The 14,020-nt window shown below is 41.8% G+C and overlaps 1 protein-coding gene across 1 annotated transcript in view; it reads left to right on the plus strand.

The window, feature by feature from the left end:
* Positions 1–11,472, plus strand: part of HEPHL1 (hephaestin like 1) — a 35,021-nt gene extending 23,549 nt beyond the window's left edge. Inside the window, exons 12-20 of the mRNA XM_085310256.1 lie at positions 9–222; positions 1,268–1,407; positions 2,560–2,700; positions 6,052–6,158; positions 6,845–7,067; positions 7,764–7,903; positions 8,532–8,691; positions 9,741–9,821; positions 9,901–11,472. Of these exons, the coding sequence (XP_085166382.1) occupies positions 9–222; positions 1,268–1,407; positions 2,560–2,700; positions 6,052–6,158; positions 6,845–7,067; positions 7,764–7,903; positions 8,532–8,691; positions 9,741–9,821; positions 9,901–10,103 (1,409 nt within the window). The 3' untranslated portion in view covers positions 10,104–11,472. The remainder of the gene's footprint in view (positions 1–8; positions 223–1,267; positions 1,408–2,559; positions 2,701–6,051; positions 6,159–6,844; positions 7,068–7,763; positions 7,904–8,531; positions 8,692–9,740; positions 9,822–9,900) is intronic.
* Positions 11,473–14,020: the final 2,548 nt, after the last annotated feature.

Here is a 14,020-nt window from a genome sequence, read left to right on the forward strand (position 1 = left end):
TTTTCCAGGCACATTCAAAGTGGTCTGCAGGACTTTTGATCACTTTGTTGGTGGGATGAAACACCTCTATGAAGTTAGCAGCTGCCGCAACACCACTCAAGCCCAGCAGCAGTATGGTGCGATAAGGCTGTACTACATTGCTGCAGAGGAGGTGGAATGGGACTATGCATCAAATAAGAGCTCAGCACCGAAGATTTACAACATAAGCAGCAATGAAGAAAGGTACTGAAGGCAAAAAAGACTTGTGGGTGTGGGACAAATTCATAGCTTCACGGGGAACTTGGAAGCATCCTCCCATAAAGCCAGCCAGCTTAGTACCTTTAAGAAAGCRCTGGTTGTTGAAGCAAATAATTTCCATCAGAAAAAATGTAATTAAAAAATAGTTAACTCTTGAGTCCGCTGTTTGCCTCTGGTGAAAACAAAAAGGAACAAGGGGGCAACATGTTTGAAAGACAAAACTTAGAAATATGGCTGGGGAACTGCACCTGCTAAAAAAGTAAGTGGAATGACAGTGGAGTCAGTAGAAAACATACTCRAAGAGTCACAGGTGGAGTCTCTTTTAATGGTGGTCAGGAATTGCATTTGGAGAAAATTTTAACTCCAACATTGTCAAATGGCTGCTTTTATACATACATAAAAATTAGTATTGTTGGGGCCCTTTTTTGTATGTGTTGTGAGGCAACCTCAAACCTGCTCTGGCAGGGGGGCCTCAGAGGTGAAGTTGCCCTGCTATAACTCTGCTCTGAGAGTGGTGTGAGCACTCTCCTCTTTAGCTGGTTGGGAGTGTCCTCTGCTGGCAAGCCAGCCTTCTCTGATCAAGCAGGAGCAACAACTAAAAATGCAGTGTTACTGGGCAAATCTGGAGGGTATGAAAAGCGTCCTCAGCCAGGTTCAGAAGGGAAAAGATATTTTTCACCGTGGAGTGCAGCTGGTGTGATATTTGTACCAGGAAAGTGTCCAGCCCTGTGCAGGCCACCATCAGCACTGCTCTGAGCACTGCTGGCCCCAGCTGGGTGTAGGAGAGCAGTCCTCATCTCAAATGGCAGCATTGCATTTTGTATTGCAAGATTTGACTTCAGTTATCATCTTCCTGTGGCTGTGTTCAGCAAGGGTTGTYGCTGGTATTTGCTGCGTAAAATCTCTTGCGACACATCACTGCACTGGAGCTGTATATTTTCTTTTGCATCTATTCTGAATAACGCAACAGTTACTAGCCTTCAGACACATAAAGATTTGTGCCTTAAATTTCTGGCTTTTTATTTTGCAGCTATGGGCATGTTTTCATGAGCCAAGCGGATGATCTAATTGGTTCAAAATACAAGAAGGTGGTTTACAGGGAGTACACAAACGGCGACTTCACGCAGCGCAAAGTGAGGACCGAGGAGGAGGAACATTTGGAAATCCTGGGCAAGTAGCTCTCACGGCTCACAGACTGTTGAGCCTAATCAGTGAGAGGATCGCTTTCCAAAAACGAAGCTTTCCCCAGCTTTGTTAATGTGGAAAGGAAAAGAGGTAACACTGACGCCTCTTTCTGCTTATCTGTGATTTTACCCCCAATTTCTATAACTATTGAGCATAAAGACAATTTCCAAATTAATGATCCATTCCCAAATGAAGAAAGAGAATCTTAAGGAGTGGAAGGAAGGAAGTGAAAACAGAAATTCCAGGATTCACCTTGACATCAGAGCATGTGATCTGGGGGAGATGCTTGTAGGTAGATTGAGTAGATACTTAAGTGCTCGGTTTGTACTGAGATTTTGCAAGTCAAAATTTGCAAAATCTGAGATTGCGCCTGTCATGAAATAACTATCAGCTCATGTGTTTTTTGGGATGAGAAGTGGGGAACAACTGTTCCTAAAATGGCTAACATCTAGTATGTGCCTCACAGCACATACTAACATTTAGAAATACTTCTAATAGTGCTGATTTTTGTAAGGAGCAGGGACATTTCCTGTTTTTTGTAGTGCAAAACTGAAAAGAAATAGCTTAATTTTCTCAAAAAAGAGAACAAAAGCAGTTACCAATTAAAAAATTAAATTTGAGAGACAAAAACTATCCACAAGAATTCTCCCTGAAAACAAGCTGCCCAAAGACTTGTCTTCAGAGTGAACAAATCTTATCAYCCAAAAAGAAGAAAGACTGGTTATGCATATGGAGTTTTTTATCAACTGAGATAACTGACATATTTTGATGGTGTGGCTGAAAGAACAGTTAAAGGATTTGGAGAAGGACCTCTGCTTCTTTCCAAGGCCAAGCTATTGAAAGTTTGTTAAAATTTAATGATTTTTTGAACTGTCATAAATCTATTATTGAACAGGTCCTTGGAAATCTTATTCACAGAATCGGTTTGTAATTACAAATTACAAATAATGTAATTACTCTGTACTTTCACTGTAAACAGCAATGACATTTCACAGCAGACAGCTCCTGAATTCAAGGTTAGCTAATTTTATAGCTTGTAAATAATAATAGAAAATATATTTCTGAGTGGATTCTTCAATTTTGCTCAATTTGCTCAAATAGCAGCATTAATGACTAGAGACTGTTGTTTTAATTTAGGCCCATTACTGCATGCAGAGGTTGGTGACTCTGTACTGATTGTATTTAAGAATAAAGCTAGCCGGCCTTATTCAATAACGGCACACGGCATAGAAGAAGTGGGTTGTGAAGAACAATCTGAGACGCCAATTACTCTACCAGGTAAGGCTGTTTTTTTTTTTTTTGTTTTTTTGTTTTTTTTTTTGGCCTTATTCAATAACGGCACACGGCATAGAAGAAGTGGGTTGTGAAGAACAATCTGAGACGCCAATTACTCTACCAGGTAAGGCTGTTTTTTTTTTTTTTGTTTTTTTGTTTTTTTTTTTTTTTTTAATTTGAGCTACAAAAACCTAGTAAAAAATACACATGTATAATATTCCATGTTTCAGACTTCCTCAGACGTATACATTCTTCCAAGCATACTTTCAAAGTTTATTTAAACGTGAGTCTTTGTGTTCTCACGCATGTAGGTTCTTGATTACATGAGCACATTAGGGCAAAGAATGAACCTTTGCTCCTAACAGCSATAGAAGCAGTAACATAGTATCACTGAATAACCTCCAAAAAAGCAGAAGCAGGCCCATAATCCCTTCAAGGAAAGCCTAAGCTAGTACTGTGTTTTACTCAGGACTGGTATTCTARTAGTATTTACAAAATTTAGCTACTCAGCGGTAAAGTTGCAGTCAGCAATATTGACTCTGCCTCTCTGTTAATCTACACAGAATCGGCATCTGCGTTCAGAGCTGATGCATAAAATGCAAAACTGAACTGTTTGCCGTGTAAGTTAAAAGTCTTTGAAAAACTGTGTCAAATATGCCTCAGTTTTCAGTCAGGAAAATGGAAGGAAACAGTTCTTACAGTGTTGAAATTTTTCATATTGTCATCGGAGAACCACATTTTTAGTGGTTACATATTTTCTTCAATTGTTATATTGGGTTTTACATTATAATAGAAAGTCARACTCAAAAATAGGACTTATAATCAACCCAGAATGTACCTACCTTTGCTTTCTATCATCCATGGGGTTTTTTTTTTTAACACTGTCTGTGAGCTTCAGTCTGAAACTGGATGAAAAGATATTCCAATGTACTAAGCCTCTTTGTAAGGTGCAATTTCTTTTATTTTGTATAGCTACACTGATACAGGACAATCCCACAAAAATTCATGGCCAAACATGAGCTTATGTCTGTCTTGCTGGAGTTTGACAAATGCATACCTGTGGTAAATAYATAAAAAATTGGAGCTGCTTTACATGGTTCCTTTGTTTAGTTATTTGCTCCATGATGTTGTTGATGCTCCTTTGTTGACAGCTGTGGTGTAATATTAGGAATACTACTGTAATGTCTCTCATGGCCACATGAGAGCAGGCTTAGGATGAATTAGATGAAGAAAAGAGTCCATGCAGGCTGGGCTTGACAGTAAGCCAAAGGAAAGGCCTCTTCAGCAAGATCTAAGTACTGACTGTTACTTAGGAGTTCAGAAATAACACTTAGAAAATACACCAAGTACCTCAGAACAAGAATAATCCTTGGGCATTTCAGTTCCCACCACCATCATCTGGAAATCCCTTCATTTGGCTCCTTGCTAGCTAAGTTTTCTAACTCAAGCTGGACTATACMCCCTTAGCTCCTCACGGTCTATCTATTCCTACTAAGTGCTGAGCAAGTTATCAGTTATATATATGCTTTACTAGACTTGTAATTCCTAGAGCACTGCCATCTTCCTAAAGGACTGTGCATGTTCAAGAGATGACAGATGCAGGGAGCAGACCCCTAGGAGCCTATGTCAAAGCAGCTCTTGGCTGCCAAAGCTTTGTCCTGCCTCTGTCCATTYCTCCATTTAACTAGAAGAAAAGAGGGAGAAGATATCATTTAAAATCCAATTTCCTTGTTTATCAGTTCTTCCAGGGGTTACGCTTCATTTATACCTYCAYGACAGGTCTGTGACCTTAGCAAGATTGATTCTCTTGGCAGAGAGAAGCCCTAACCCGAACTCTARCCTAACCCTAAACCTAACCCTTGACAATCTTAAGCCTTTTGAAGRAAAAGCCATCTTACCTCATTTGTCCCCTGCATATTAGATACTACTGACAAAAACACTGCTGAACTATTCTGAGCAATATCTCCTGAAATAGCCACGTCTGGATAGGCTGTACTATCCTGCAAACAAATGTCCCTGTAGCAGCACCCACAAACAGCATGAACTGGAGGGTTGCCAAACACCTTTCTGGCACACGAAAAATAAATGGTACAGAAGATGCCATCTTAAAAGCCTTGCTAATCTCTRCTGAAGTAAATAAACCCCTGCTATAATGCACAGAAGGGACTTGTCCTGTAAGATTAAATGGTAGTGCTACATTTACRTGAGGCTCATCCTGTGCAATACGGTATTTGAGAGTCATCATTATTGCCATACAAGMAAACACACTATTGCATGATACATTAGGATGGTCTAATGTGTCAGTGGCACAAAGCTACATTTTACAAATATTTAAGCTTGAAAACTCTCCTCTGTCATGATGCTCACAGCTGTTGATAGCTGCTGGGTAGCAGCTGTACTGAGGCTAACCGTTCCATGATTTCCTTGTTTTCCCTTGGTTTGTAGTGTGTCCCTAGTTATTCTCAGGTTATGTGATTCTGGAAGATGTTTGGGCTAGAGGCTATCTGGTTCAGCATTTGTCCAGTACTTAGAAGGGCAAGGTGTTGACCACATCTTGGTTTCCTACCTTCCCCTCTGACACTAGCAAAAAATCAAAGTAGAGAAAGACAGAACAGATAATTTGCCCAAATGATTCTTTTGTTCTGTAAAATSAAAGGCTAGCACAAAACTGGGGATGCTAACCTCAAACTTCTCATAAATCAGCTATTTCCAGGCAGTGGCATTGGTGCCTTTTCTTACTGGAAGTCTCAGCTCACCTGCAGGGAGGACATGGCTGAGGGGATAGTTTTGGGGAGGGAACAGAGGAGAGAAGGACACTTCCTGTAGCTTCCAACCAGTGAGCAAAGGGACATCCAGGTTAGCGTGTACTCAGCTCTCCTCTCCTGATCGAGAGCTAACGCACTGCTGCAAGTCACAGAGCAGCACATTCTGCAAAATCCTGGAGGCAATTTCCATGTCCTGGTGCTCTTTTAAATGAAATAGCCCAGGGAATGTTTTCTGGAGTTTGGCTCCTGATAGAGTTAAGCACTGGCATCAAAGACCATTTATCTACTGTAAGTTTTGCCCAAGGAGAAAGATGAAAAGTTTAATCTCCAAACATCCCTTTGGGATGCCACTGTTTTCAKCATCATTTGCAGAGCTCTTTTTTAGGGTCATAGCTGTTTTCATTTACACTACTGGGACCTCACTGACCCTGGAAGGCAAAATGATGTCCACATTACACCCCTGTATTCTTACACAGATTGTGCGATGCAGATCAGTTTTTAATCAGGAGGATATTGGATCCAGTTATATACTATTCAAAGCTCCTAAAACTCAGCTGCTCTTGGTGAAATTGTTCTYTCTCTGTTTCAGATGAAATAAATACCTACAGGTGGAACGTCCCAGAAAGATCAGGCCCGGGTAAAACCGATCCAAACTGTATCACTTGGGTTTATTATTCAACAGTGAATTTTGTAAAGGTAATCTGGAAATGGTCATTACATCGGTTCTGGACAAAGCATCCTATCTTACAAAATGTTTCTGAAATGGTCCTGCTTCTCATTTATGTAAGGACCACAGACTAGAAGAAGGATTTACTGAGCTAGATGATTTGTATTCTTTGACAATGATGAAATTGAAGCACAGGAAGTTCTGCCTGACCATGAGGGGGAATTTCTTCCCTGTGAGAGTGATGGAGCACTGGCACAGGTTGCCCAGAGAGGTTGTGGAGTCTCCTTCTCTGGAGATCTTCAAGGCCCACCTGGATGCAAACCTGTCTAACATGCTCTAGGTGACCCTGCTGAGTAGAGGGGTTGGACTAGATGATCTCCAGAGGTCCCTTCCAATCTTACTGATTATATGATTCTATGATAATATTTACCCATGTTTGGATAATGTAATCTGTTGAAAACCCTGGGACCTACTGAATCAATGTGATTGYTTTCTTAAAGAATATTTAAAGGGAGTTTGGGCAGGAGAAAAATATTACTTTGGGACATTGAAATCTAAAATATAGAGAAAGATTTCTCAAATCAGATAGATTAGTGATTTTTTTGTCTTATAGGAAAATGGAATTTCATCTTTATTTTATGTGTAGTTAATCTGTATTTATTTCCTAACTGGATGAACGAACAAATCTGTAATGTAAATATCTCTTTTATTCCAGGACACATACAGTGGTCTGATTGGGCCTCTTGTAGTTTGCAGAAAAGGAATTCTAGATGAGAAAGGTCTAAGGAAAGACATTGATCGTGAATTTACACTTCTATTTATGGTTTTTGATGAAAATGAATCCTGGTATTTGAAAGAAAATATTGAAACATACCTTCATAAGAATCCTGATGATTTTAATTACACTAAGAACTTCATAGAAGGCAACAGCATGCATGGTATGTAGGACTCATTGGCAGCAGCCAAGAGGATAGGGATTTATTTTTAACAGCCCTTTTAGGAAGACGCTGGGCTTGGCTGCAATCATCCAACCATGTGATATCTTCATAAACTGCAAAACTAGAAACAAGGTTTCAYGAGGCAAGATATTTTTCTAGTAAGTTAGTTTAATTTTATGCACATGGGGGGAGGCTGCACTGTCAGACTTCTCCCATCATTTCAGAGCCTCATTCCTGGCTGGCTCGCTTTGTAGGAGCGTGATGATGACATTTGGAAACTGAAGCCAGAGTAGCAATCAGYCCGGGAGCCAGGCAGAGCAGACAGAATGGGGGCAGCCCAAGCAAAACAAAACTTTTGTTTCTACACATTCTGCCCATTTTAGGCAACAGCTCCATCTCTCCTTCTACCATGTGAGAASTCAGTATAAATCCTCTCTGCCCAAGAGTTCAGTCTTAACAGGTTAAAGAATTATTCTGTATTTTGCAATGTGAATGAATGCACACTTTGATGATATGCTATTTGGAAACTGAAACAAAAACTGGACTATCCCCCTGCTAGGATAGCAACCACCACTGGGAGCCCTTCCCTGCCTGGGCACCTGTCCTCCACTGAGGAAGCAACAACAGTGCCAAATGCCAGGCTATCATTGCCCATACAGTGGCCAGTTACTAATCCATCCTATTTTGTCATTCTAGCAATCAACGGGAAGATCTATAATAGTCTCCTGGGTCTAACAATGAATGAAGGTGATACAACAAATTGGTATTTGATAGGAATGGGTAATGAAGTCGATATACACACAGTTCATTTCCATGCACAGACCTTCATCTTCAAGGTTAGTGAAATAAATCAAAGCAAAATTTTTATAATGTGATGGAAAATTTCTGCAAAGCCTTCCAGGTTCTGGTTTGTTTGTGCACCTTGTGCACATAGTCTTGGGCTGATGCTGAGATTGGTAGAAATTTTGCATGTGAAGAAAGTACTAAACGAYTGAGAATTTTGTAAAGCTTCTACCACTATCAGCCAGTTATGAAATATAAATAAATGGCATAATTAGAGACACAATTAGGTGGACTAAAGTACACATTTGCCCATACATATAAGTGAAGATGATGGATGTTGGAGAGCATATTGCCTGCTTACACTATAGTTTAAAGTAGTGACAAGTACTGGCAGGACTATTTGAAGAATCTGACTTTCAATGAAATACTTGCACCTAAGACTTTGTCCTAAAACCTTAAGTCCCTAGGAGCAGTATCCTGATGTTAATTAATTAATTGACTAAATAAGGAGTGCCCATGAGCCTTGGTCCCCCTGTATAAGGTACAGTACAAACGTTTAACWAGTAGCTTTTCTTCTGCCTCAAGGAGCTGAGAGTCTAACCGGAATATCTCAGTGCATGGTGGGGGTGTGTGAGCAGAGTAAGGCGAGACTCTTACAGTGCTTATTTTGCCTTGCCACAGACAGATAAGGACCACAGAGGAGATGTGTATGACCTTTTCCCTGGGACTTTCCAGACAATTGAACTCATAGCAGAAAACCCTGGAACATGGCTTCTGCACTGTCACGTAGCTGATCACATCCATGCTGGCATGGAAACAACCTATACCATCAACAAATCAGGTGCAGTAGCAGAAATTTTGCCTTAGGGCTTTGTGGTGGTACCATAGCAATTTAGATGAAAGGCAGGCAGGAAAGGGCAATGGCTGACGTCAGTCCTGCACCCCTGGATGGTGCTGGGAAGAACCTGTGAAATATTGCATTGCCACAACCAATTAACATCAGCTAGGGACAGGGAAAACACCTCTAACAACAGTCAGTGCTTCACAAGAGCCCCTCTTAAGACAGTGGCAGGCTATAGACCAGCTGTAGGTGATGCAGAAGACATTTTTTAGCAGCCATAGACCTCCATCACATGCAGTAAGCAGTAGTGCCTGTAGATGGACATGCTGCTGGYTCCTTTCTGCCTGCCCACAGGGATATTCAAGCTCCTTCCTGCGTGGGCAGGGACTGAGATACAACATGTTACAGAAAATGGTTGTTCAGCCTTCCTTTTGGTTTGAGAAACAGGTGATCCTCTGACCAAGGAAAGTGGGAAACACTTGCTCTCATGGGTGAGATTACCTCAAAAGGTGCTGGTCCCTTGCACACTTGCACGTAAAGCCGAAAGTGCATTGTGGGCCTCCCCACATTGCATAACTTCCCTGAGAGAGTTTTGGGGTCCAGCAGCTCACTGCTGGGTCCCCGGCTGCACAGCACAGTCAGTGCTTGCTATGCTCCTCCGCAACGGCTAAAGCAGCACCCAGCAGGCACCCTCCTAACTCTGCTCCTGTACAGCAGTGCAGTGAGTATAATGCCAAATGTCACCAAAATACTCCTTCCTTGGAGAAGGTGAACCTATTATCTACCTCATATTTGTTSTGGCTGTGAAACGTCAAATGGACAAGCAAATGCAGAATTCAAGTAAACAGAGATCTCCATGGAGAAGGGGAACTTTGTCCATAGAACTACCCAGAGAAATCTGTTAAAAACTGTTCTGTGTTAAAAATCTAATCAGAATTTGTATTCAGATTACCGAGGTAGAAGGAATTATATCATGCTGTATTTCCAGAATGCAAAAATCTATTTACTAAGACTTCCAACTTAATTAAGCTTTTTCTTTCCCTGCACAGTGCATAAAGTTCCTTTAGAAGGTGGGCTCACAACTGCCATATATGATACTATTACTACAAAAAACAGAACCACTGCAGAGGGTATGGATTTTTAAAAGTAGCCTATAAAACTCATCAGATTGATGCACAGATTCCTCATAAACTACTTCTTGTTTGACAGGTTATGACAGAGAAGGAGTCAATTTTTTTGGCAAAACTTTGAACCCCAGAGAAGCAAGTTTGATATTCACAGCCCTTTTATTCATTGGACTTGTTCTACTGACAACAGTATTGATCTTTTTCTGCCTCCTGACACGCCAAGAGAGCAAGATCTATTACAGCGCTCTGCCTGACAAAAGCCCACTTCTAACGGATTCTCTGTAAATTCCCACTTCCAGCGTCGTTTGCAGAGCTGCACTGGATTTCATTGTATGCTGCTAATAAAACTGAAGTGAGACTTATATTGATGGTCCTGTCCTGTAGCCAGTGCTCACAAGAGTGAACGTGAGCCGTAGGGTTAAACTCCATGAGCCATACACCACTCCTCTCTGTTTCTGCTCCTCTGAAGTTCACTTGAGCTTTGCCCAAGATCCAATTATGCAGGGAAGCACCACACCTCTTGGCAAACACACCAAGTGCAAAGGATTTTCTGGGGAGGAAGGAGAGGGTAAAACTGTATCCATGTGCTCTGAGATGGACACTGGGTTCATACTAGTTAATATTACAAGTGACTGCTTTAAGTGTGGTGGTTTCTGAAAGTGCAAATGTAAATCTGCAATTCCCCATGATTTTCCAAAGGCAAACCAGACTTACACCAGGCTAAGAGCTCCAGGAGCCTATTGATACTTAAGAGAGTCTTCCTTTTGCCGTATTAAAGGAAACTGTGCACTGGGGACAGCTTTGTAAAGGTATTTAGATACCTAACAATATAGCTTAGCACCCAAGTTCAGTGGGTGGTAGTTCCTAATTTCTTTTGTTAATCCCTTTAAAAATCTAGCCTTGAGCAATCCACAAGAAGTTATTTGACTTTGTAATTGCTGCTCATTATGCTCCTGATTTTGTAACTCTTCTTTACACCAAGTAGTGCTTCAGTCTCAGAATTTAATGAAACCACTATGAGGCTGACCACTGCCCTCTGTGAGGAAGACTGGCAGAATCAGGCTGTACCTAGTGATACTTGAATGTCTATAGCTCATTTTAACTAGATAATGTTTATTCTTGCCAGTCAGCTGCTTGTATCACCAATAGCTCTTGCAGAGGAACCTCAGAACAAACACATTCTTCAGCCTGTGAAACTGTTTATTCAAGTTGGATTTCCAATGTAAATTCAAGTTGGTGCTTTTTATTTTTTTTTTCCAGTTCCATATTTTGGAATATGTTCGAATGTAGGTAACTGCACTGCCCATCACTCTTAATGTAGCTTAATGGTGCTCTGGATGAACGTCCCCATGGCCAATACCTAAAAGTTTCTTGGGTGCTTCTCAGTCATTTCCCGATTCTTTGTTTCCCTCAGTCCTGTAAAAGCACGCACACACCGCAGACACACAGCGCAGGAGGCGGAACTGCAGCACTGAGCCCAAGTGGGAGTTACATCACAGCAATAAGCACTTCCACAATTGCTTTATAAATCTGCTCTTCAAGCAGGCAAGGACAGATACTCTAATCTCTTTTAACTTTCTGTTTCATGGAAACACTAGCACTGAAGTCTCCTATTCTGTACAAAACCACTGTGTTCACAGAACATTTGCTTACTGTATGCATACAAAATTAAAGTCTTTCACTTAAACATGCAGTATTAATAAAGCAAATTATTTGGTAGTTTCCTCCCAGAGTAGCTAATGCATATGACTTTTTAAAGCAGAATCATAAATRTATTTTGACCACACTGATGATAAATATCTGGATATTTGCATGGATCTTCTTGCTCAGTTTATTTTTCTGGCATATTATCAGACAGTGGTTGTGAAACAGGAACAAAGTGTCCAAAGGTCCTCAAGCCTCAGGAAGCGTCGTGCTGCTTGCACAGACGACAGCCTGCCACAGAAAGCACGAGYCCTGGGGGTTCAGCATCACTTGCCTGCATGGCCCCTAGCACGGGGACTGCGTGGCCGGTCTCATCTTGGAAAGCTGGAGGGGCGTTTTGTTAGGCGAGCACAACTGCGCATGTTCAGGYGGGATCCCAAATAGACTCTCCAAATAGCATGTATCCTGCACCTGCTGTTTCAGCACATGAGGAGTGGGAAAAAGCCTGTGAGACCAATCAACCAYCATAACAAAGGAGGTGAACTCTGAAAAAAACATGCTGAAGGAAGGAAACGCATTTTTGAATCTGTGTTCAACATCTGATGTTTTTTTGAGAAGGAACATCTGTATTGAAAGATCGCATCCTTATCAGACTGGAGCACCAGTGGAGGCAGAGAACAAAGCACCACAATGAATGTCACCACTGAGCAGGAGGAGATGGTCTTCTCCAGGAGTGCTAAAGGCCTTTGAGCATGAAGTGACTGCACTGCTATCCTCTGTAGCAGTTAAAACTGYCTGAGCACCAAAAGCTCCAAAGGTGGCAAATATGATACCAACTTTTAAAAATCCTTCCAGAGGAGACTTGGGGGACTACAAATGAATAGCCCTGACACCTACACAATGCAAGTCTGTAGAAACTATTCTAAAAAACAGAAAAGTGGTCAAAGGAACAAAACAGATCATGGAAAAATCGATATATTTTTTGTTAAAGGAAATTGTACCTCAGATGGGTTTTTGAAAGACTTGCTGTGTAGGTAAGAGACCTGGATGAATATAGCCTGCTTACAGCTTCATAATACGCTCAAGAAAGTCCTTGGTCAGAACTTTTTAAAGAAATGGAATCACCATGGGATGAGAGGAAGAGTTCTCACAAGCTAARTAAGTGGTTAAAAGACAGGAATAAGTAGCCCGCTTTCACATGAGTGGAGATCACTCATGGAGTGCTACAAGGATCTATGCTGTTCCCTGTATTTGTAAGTGATGTGGGAAAGGATGAGAACATTTAGTGACAATCATAACTACATATAGGATGAGAAATGATGCGGAGCGTAGAAAGCTGCAAAAGAGCCTTGTGCTACTGAGTGGCTTAGTGACAAAAAGATAAAATTTAGTATTGATAAATTAGAAGTAGCACTTGTGGAAAAAAGCCACCCTAGATTTATATGCATCATATGTAGCTCAGAAATGAGAGCTTAGAGGTAAAATAGTTTTACGACAATTTTAGCTCAGTGCTCATTAGTGAGCAGAAAGGTAACTGAATATTAGGAATCATTAGGAATTAAGAACAGAGCAATCCAGGAAATATCATTGAACTATTATGTAAATATATGGTGCACCTGCATCTTGAATATAGTTGAGCTGTATTACTTGACCCTGTCTGGAAAAGGATACAGTAGCACAGGAAGATCACAGAAATGAATTGGAAGTGAATCAGGATTGTAGAATGGTTTCCATATGAGAGATGATTTCCTTGTCTTGGCAGCACAGGAAGGAAAACTGAAAGCAGTTTTATAAAATGACAGTTGTATGTAGAAAGGAACAATTTGTCCCTTTTTGCAGAAGCTCTATGGGCCACCAATGAGCCAGGCAAGTGGCATGCGCAAAGCGCGGGAACAGGGGTGGCTCTTTGCAGAGCAGACAGTCACCTCTGTGACTCCTGGTTTGATGGGGTTGAGGATGCTCTGAGTTTATGGAGGTCCAAAAAGAAATTGAAAAAAATGTATGGAGGAGGGGGAACAGTCAAGGGTTATTAAACATAGCAGCCCCTCACTGGCTCCCACAGAACGCAACCAGACATGCGGACACCAAACACTCTGGGTGGAGAAGATGGCTAAGGTGCTTGGAGCAGTTGAYATTTGAGGAAAGGCTGGGTCTGARGCTGTTCAGCCKGGAGAGGAGAAGGCCTGGAGAGATCTTATCAATGCGTGTAAATGCCTGATGGCACAGTAAAAAGATGGAGCCAGGGTCTTCTCAGGGGTGCCCAGTGAGAGGACGAGAGGCAGTGGGCATCCACTGAAATGCAGGAAATTCCACTTAAATATAAGAAAAAAGCTTTTTCACCGTGGGAATGACGCGGCGGTGGAGCAGGTTGCCCAGGGAGGTTGTGGAGACTCCATCCGTGGAGATGTTCAAAACCCACCTGGACACGGCCCCAAGCAACCTACCCCTGCGGGAGCAGGGGCTGCGCCGGGCCGAGCCCCAGGTCGGGGCTGACGCCGGGGAGGGAGACGGGCCAGCTCCGGCCGCCCAGGGCCCGCGGAGCCCCCGGCGCGGCGCGG

This window comes from Rhea americana, unplaced genomic scaffold (assembly GCF_003343005.1).
Source record: "Rhea americana isolate MKP2758 unplaced genomic scaffold, rheAme1 scaffold_314, whole genome shotgun sequence".
In the NCBI taxonomy this organism is placed as follows: Eukaryota; Metazoa; Chordata; class Aves; order Rheiformes; family Rheidae; genus Rhea; species Rhea americana.